Below are 7122 nucleotides of genomic sequence, written 5' to 3'. Positions count from 1 at the left end.
TGAAGTTAGGAAACCAGGAAAGGCTGGCCAAGCTAACGCTCAGGTGACCCGCATTCTTATTCAAAAGAACACCTCGCCAGCTGGAAACCGGCCCTCACACCTGTCTGAACTCTATGCTCATACTCACTTGGGTGAGGGGAGGTATTTCACTTGTACTCGGATCGAACCCACCACAACACCCTGCGGGTCACACTGCAGGTCACACTGGGGGTCACACTGCGGGTTACACTGGGGGTTACCCTGCGGGTCACACTGCAGGTCACCCTGCGGGTCACACTGGGGGGTCACACTGCGGGTCACACTGCGGGTTACCCTGGTGGTCACTTTACCAGGCAGCTTTGGAAATAGAGGCTACGGAACAAAACCGTGGAGGCCACTGGTTAGAAGAGGTGCTTAATGAAAATCACTTACTAAATGGGAATAAATTGTAGGACAAAGGCTTAAAGCTGCATTGAGTAATGACATTGTTTTGAAAAGCAGTTTTATATATGCTTGTTTTTAAAAATAATCTTTTAACACTTCTGCAGGCACTGGGCGGCCTTGTCATAGCAGCTGTTATAAAGTATGCAGATAATATTTTAAAAGGATTTGCAACCTCTTTATCCATAATATTATCGACACTGATATCCTACTTTTGGCTACAAGATTTTGTGCCAACCAGGTAACATCTTTTCTTTAAATCTCCAAAAGGGTATAGGAAAGTCAGGATTTCTCTTAAGATCTAGTCTGAAAAATGCTGTTCTATTACAACTTTTGAAGAATCATGGGAATGTAATGAGGGTTCCTTTTAGCTACCTTTTTAAAAAGGTTTTAAATTATGTGCACGACAGTATCTTCCACTGGAAAAGTTTTTACACAAATTTGGCCAGGAGTTTCCCAGTGGATCTGAGTGGGTTTTTTTTCCCAAAGAAGAAGCCATGTAAAAGTCATATTTAAAAGTTCATTGGCCTTATAAAGTCATAAAATAAGCCAGAAAATGACATTTTAAAAGGTTTGAAGCTTTCATTCTCTTGAAGAATACACATGTCAAAAGTTAGGGTTGGTATTCTAGTTTACGTCCAGTTTAAGGTCATTTCCAGGTCATAGTAAGGGCTCATATTTATGGATAAAATAAAAAGAAACCAAGTCTCCCTGCATTTAGTCTTTCTCTTTGAAAAAGCGCCCTGGAAAATTGGTCCTGAGTTTGCTGATGACTGCCGTGGGTTTTAAACTGAAATTTACTTTGGTTTGAAGAGTGTAGATTTCCCTTTACAGTTTCACATCTTAAAACAGTTGAGGTCTTATTCAATGTATTGCAGGCACAAGGCACATTAAGATGAAATACAGTTAGACATCTTTGTTTTGGGGGACAGTGAGGAGGAGGAGGAGGAGGAGGAGGGAGCGGTGGGCTGGGAGCCACTTACTTGAACTCGCTGCCTTCGGTTTCTTCTCGGATTAAAAAGGAGAACGATGCCACCACGTCCTCGCGGTGGCTGTGAGAACTGAGAGGACATGTGGACACTAGCTGGGCAGCTGGATGCAGTAAACACAGGCTCCATTCGCCTGTTACGGCAACATTTCCCACCACTTGTTACAGTAAAGAAGAGAAGGAACGTGTTTGCTTTTAATCTGATTTTGACTTTTTCCTTTTCTCTTCGTCTATGTAGTGTCTTCTTCCTGGGAGCCATCCTTGTAATAGCAGCTACTTTCCTATACGGCTACGACCCCAAGCCTGCAGGCAACCCCACCAAAGCATAGGGGGCGCTGCTCGCAGGGCTCGGCGGGAACCCGCAGGACTGCTCAGAGCCCAGGGAGGTGTCGCCGCTCTTCACACTGCCCCGATGGTTGGAAAACATGAATGTGCAGCTCAAGTCTCTGTCTATGTGACAGCAGGCCTGTCGCCTCTAGAAATCCAAGCTTGAGGTACTGCCGGGATTAGAATCACTGCAGGGACTGGAGATGTGCGTTTGGGGGATCTGGCCGGTTGGGCCGCCGCAGGGATGACCTGTGCACGCGCTGCAAGAGCGCAGGCAGCAGGCGTCAGCCGTCATGTCTGCGGACGAGCTACGTCCTTCTCGGCGGTGTCTGTCTTACCCTCCGTGCAGGTCAGCAAGCCAATGGCATAGTCAGAGTTTGACGGTTAGGATTGTTGCCTATAAAGCTGTGCAGAAACAGAAGTATGGCCTGAGAAACATTTTCACGGACCCGAGATTTCTATATTTATACAAAAGATTGGTAAACAAAAGATCGCTAAATGTTATTCAACTACATAAAAACTGGTGAAGTACCATTCTGGGTCTGGCTTGTCAGAGAAGGAAATGCAGAGTCCACGTTCACATTCCACGTAGAGAAACACACACTTCTCCATCTGCCCGTCAGGTCTCTCCGCGCCTCTTAAGCGTCCCCGCTCCGTGCGGGTGGCACTGGGCACTTGGGCGCTAGCGGAGCTGTCCTGCCCCTACCTGCTTCTTTTCTGTAAATCACATCGTCTTTAGTGGTGCTTTAAATTAATTCCTGTGTGTTCCATTAAAGTTTTAATACGTAATTTAAAGGGATTAAAAACTCATTTATTAACTTACAATAAAATAATTCTTGTCTAATATCTCCATTTGGAGAGTTTTGAACTATCAAAGCATGAGCTGTACACATTAGAATGTTTTTAATGAGTATTTTACTCATTGACCTGTAAACTTTACAACTGTTGACAAAAACAACCACCAAAGTAGGACTGACATCAAGGAATTGAGACCAAAACGATTTTCCTTGGAGACATTCCAGGTTGCCACGGTATCACCTCATATGAATGGCGCTCTGACTGACACCCAAGGCCGCTCAGCGCTTCCCAGGCGCTCACACCCCGCCCAGGGGCTCTGAGTCCCCCCCGGGCGGGAGGTGGGGGCGGGAGGCGCTGGCTCCCCTATGCTCTGACAAGGTTTCTTTTCCGTTTGCTTGGCACCACAGGTGAAGTGGCAAATTGGATGAGTTATTTAACAGGGGCTCAGGGAGAGGCTAGCAGAAGAGGGAAGAGGACTTGGTGGGCAAAATACTTCAGAAGTTGGAATGTGGGTTTATTTATTGATGCCTGGATTACCAGGGAGTAGAATTATTTTACTTTATGTTTTTCATCATACTTAATATATTTTTAAAGTTTCCTGTAAAAAGTCGCTCTAATGGACTTTGCTAAATGTTATTTACTTCACTACTTCTCTCTCCACTACTTCGTTCATTATAAAAAATATGCTAATTCATGGGAGAAAAGTGCCAATTGATAATTCTATTAGAAATGAAGAACATGGTGTTTGGGAATGAAAGTCTGAGCTGCCACATGAGGATGTTTCCTCACCCGGATGGGATCAGTCCTGGGAGAAGTGACATGGCGGTGTTGTAGGCTGTTTGATGGAGGAACACGTAGTATAGATGCAGAATTTACATGTTTACATCCGTTTATATTGAAGGTCACGTTTCATAGAAGGAGGGGTAGTTTGATATGTAAACTAGATTGTAAGGAGACAGACGGAAAGGAAACTACCTTTGTGCTCAGTAGACATGGTTAATGCTGACTATTCTTAAGAAGCGGCACACTTTTCCTGCTACCAAATTATTAGACTTTAAAATGCATCCTGTAGTCATTCAACTGAGTTTCTTTTAAAAACAGGGTCTCGCATTGCTCATTTTATTTACACTTCCATCATTACCATCTGTAACCACATGTGGACGCATGCTGTATGTCAGGGAAGGTTACAGAAGTTAGCTCGCTCTGTGGGAAGTCACTTGAACAGTCTGTAGGAGATGTAGCATATTTAAAGTCCTCGTAGGACCAAAGAAAAAGCGCCTTCATCCAAACCGGGTCCTGTGTGCCTTGCTTTACCAAAACACCTGACTTTGTTCCCTGGAGGCTATGACTGTAATTCACAGCTTTGGACACGTAGGCAACAGTAGGATGTTGTAAGAATAACTGTAATCCACTGTGCTGGCTGTTTCAGCATTTGCTCATGAACCCATCACCCAGCAGGCTGTTAGGGTGGGAGTACTGTACACACACTGGTGGGCAGCCTGGCGGAACTGCAAGCTGTTAGGGTGGGTGCCCTGCACCGACACGGGGGGCAGAACTGACTTAAAGAATCACCCAGTCCTCAGGCATTGAGCTCCTCTGACGTGGACCGTCGGATGGAACGGTCATGCTTTCGCTTTATTTCTTATGAGATATCATTTACTGTGATTTAAACAACATTTTTAAATAATTTGGGTTCTGAATTTGTCTATATATGTGTATTTGTTTTGAAAAATTCTTTTGGGCTTGGGAATGTAATTTGTATGTTTAGATTTTATGACATAATTCAAAGAAATATATAAAATGGTCTTTTGTTAAATGGCTTTTTTAAATTGACAAATTTCGTTGTCATTTTTTTGGTACCCGGTTATCCACTTAGTAGGTTTATGAAAGTAGATTATTTTCATAATTAGCGATGTAAACGTCTTCCTACGTTCCCTGGCGCCCCGCTGCCCTGTGTCAGACATGGCCCATGAGTGTCCCCTTTCTATGCCCACAGCAACCCCACACCTTCCCCGGCTCTCTGGTTCCCGGCACCACAGGTGACCTCGCCTAGCTCATGCTCAACCTGAAAGACTGGGTCTCATTTAGCCGAGCCTGGACTTTTCTCCTCCCATGGTGATGCTAGCCTACCTGGTAAAGTGTTTTGTTTTAAATTAATTATCTCTCTGCTAGCCTCAAGGTTAGGTAATTACAGTAACTGGTACGGATCTTCTTCATAATTTGAATATAATTGTTTCTTTCATGACTATCAATTCAGTGCATAGAGGTCAAGTGATAAGCAACATACAGGATTTTCTTTGCACCGCTATCACTGAAGTAGCCTTGTACAAAATGCTTTATCTTAAAACATTGCTAAAATAAGAATATCAGTATTTTTTTAATGTGTAATTTTCTTTGGTATCTGCTCATGAAAAGCACTTATTTAAATTTGGGGGGGGGGGTAATGGGAATATTTCTTTTGTTGAAAGTATTGAAAAACTAAGTAAAAGAAATGTCCACCTAGAAAAAAAAGAAGTTCTGTATGCCACAGTTCAGGAAGCGCAGGGCCTGCAGATACACCTGGGAGTTTAAATCTTATCGAAGCGACTGCCATTCAGTCAGATGGTGATGCAGTGGCCATCGAAACGGTCTGTTCTCACCGCGCATTCCTTCAGGGCCGGAGGGTGCATGCCCCTCCAGAAAGCAAACAGCGACAGGAGAGCTGGACCCCGCTGGGCGGGCAGTGCCCGGGGACAGCAGCTCCGGCTCTCCCAAGTCCTCCAAGTTTCAGCGGGTGAGATGACTCATTAGAAAACCAGAACTCCCTGGAGGCTCTGTCACCCGCAGTCCATTCATCAGAGAAGCCAGCAGCCAGAAGCAGCCAGAGGAAGACAGCGCGCGAGTCCAGGGGCGCCAGACTCGGTCCTCCCCAGGTGTGCACGCCCCCGTCCGACGGTGCTGCCCACTCCCGGCCACGGTGAGTCCAGGGGCACCAGACTCGGTCCTCCCCAGGTCTGCGCGCCCCCGTCTAGACGGTGCTGCCCACTCCTGGCCACGGCGAGTCCAGGGGTGCCAGACTCGGTCCTCCCCAGGTCTGGGTGCCCCGGTCCGACGGTGCTGCCCACTCCCGGCCACGGTGCTGGTGCACGGAGCATTGCCAGCAGGAAAGCCCCCACGCTGCTTGGCATCACTGACGGGTGCTTTGCCCACGGGGTGGACTCGCTCCAGGCTGCCCCTGAGATCTGGTTCCAGGACCCCCCCCTCCCAGTCACCTTGTGAGCATAAGTTATCAGCTGTCATCTGGGGGAGCCGCCAGGAATAACACTCCCATCGCCTGGGCCCCCAAAGGCGCGGCCAGCTCCCTCACACATTCTCCTGGATGAAGGAGGGAGCGCAGCAGTGACAGCTGTTCATACAGACCTTTCATGATGCTCTGTCATTTTTTTAAAAAATATGGAACGCTTCACGAATTTGCATGTCATCCTTGGGCAGGGGCCATGCTACTCTTCTCTGTGGTTCCAATTTTTAGTATATGTGCTGCCAAAGCGAGTACTACACTGTCATTTTTTAAAAAATATATTTCTACTGATTTCAGAGAAGGGAGAGGGAGAGATAGAAACATCAATGATGAGAGAGAATCATTGATCGGTTGCCTCCTGCACGCCCCCTACTGGGGATTGAGCCGGCAACCCTGGCATGTGCACCTGACCGGAATCGAACCTGGGACCCTTCAGTTCGCCGGCCGACGCTCTATCCACTGAACTAAACCAGCTAGGGCTACAATGTCACTGTTATTTTTAATTTCAGAAATTTTGTCAAATGATTCTGAACAGAACGTGACTCCAGGGTAGGAAAACGTGGTTGTAATCAGATACAGTGCTAAGTAGCATGTACAGTGTTCATTTAATGTTCAGTTCTGATGTGTAAGGACACCTTTGTCACTGTGATCGCTGTGAGGGCAGTGAGCTGCAGTTGTGTAACACGTGGTGTTCGGGGTTTTGGATTCGCAATCGTTTCTTTAGGAGCATTTACTTTTAGGTCCCACTCCCTTCCAAGGGGCCTCATGAGGTGGCTTCCTGAGGCTCCTACCCCTCCTTCCTGTTTTCCGAGCCTGGTTGTCGGCCCTCGCACTAGCCTGGGGAACCCCAACATCCTTCCCCGTCGTTCCCTTGCTTATGGTACCAGTGCTCGTTTCTGACGGTGACCCGTGCACCCCACACACAACCTCATGAGTCTTCACAACCCCAAGTCGCACACAAGGCCCCCGGAGGTAACCAGGAGTCTGCTCCGGCCATCGCAGCTCCCCAGCGCGAGGCCTGCGCGCCCAGCTCTAACTGCACCCTTTGCGGCTCCCCTTGGCGGTCATGGTGCGCTGCACGGCCTGCAGTGTCTTCCCTTGGTGTCCATTGCGCGACTGTGTGCTCCAGCTGGATGCGAGCGCCTGCAGGGCCTGTGACTGTGCTGATATGTCCCGGGCCTGGGGAAGCTGCGGGTTTTCCTTTTAATGACTGGACAGGAGTCAGTCCTTAAGGACAGTAAACTTGCAGCGCGATGAGTCCGGCCTGAGGGGCCCTGGGAAGCGGGAGCGACCGCAGCAAGCATCTTGCCAG

At 47.6% G+C, this 7122-nt stretch overlaps 2 protein-coding genes across 2 annotated transcripts in view; both read left to right on the top strand.

Moving 5' to 3' along the window:
- SLC35A3 (solute carrier family 35 (UDP-N-acetylglucosamine (UDP-GlcNAc) transporter), member A3) overlaps positions 1-4366 on the top strand; it is a 12638-nt gene extending 8272 nt beyond the window's left edge. Inside the window, exons 6-7 of the mRNA XM_005878550.2 lie at positions 528-661; positions 1647-4366. Coding sequence (XP_005878612.1) covers positions 528-661; positions 1647-1737 — 225 coding nt within the window. The 3' untranslated portion in view covers positions 1738-4366. The remainder of the gene's footprint in view (positions 1-527; positions 662-1646) is intronic.
- Positions 4367-5200: 834 nt separating this feature from the next.
- HIAT1 (hippocampus abundant transcript 1) overlaps positions 5201-7122 on the top strand; it is a 21887-nt gene continuing 19965 nt past the window's right edge. The window contains exon 1 of the mRNA XM_005878560.2: positions 5201-5306. Coding sequence (XP_005878622.2) covers positions 5201-5306 — 106 coding nt within the window. The remainder of the gene's footprint in view (positions 5307-7122) is intronic.

Source organism: Myotis brandtii, unplaced genomic scaffold (genome assembly GCF_000412655.1).
Source record: "Myotis brandtii unplaced genomic scaffold, ASM41265v1 scaffold565, whole genome shotgun sequence".
In the NCBI taxonomy this organism is placed as follows: Eukaryota; Metazoa; Chordata; class Mammalia; order Chiroptera; family Vespertilionidae; genus Myotis; species Myotis brandtii.
Note: the sequence above shows the minus strand (reverse complement) of the source record. Positions and strands in the feature narration are given on the sequence as shown.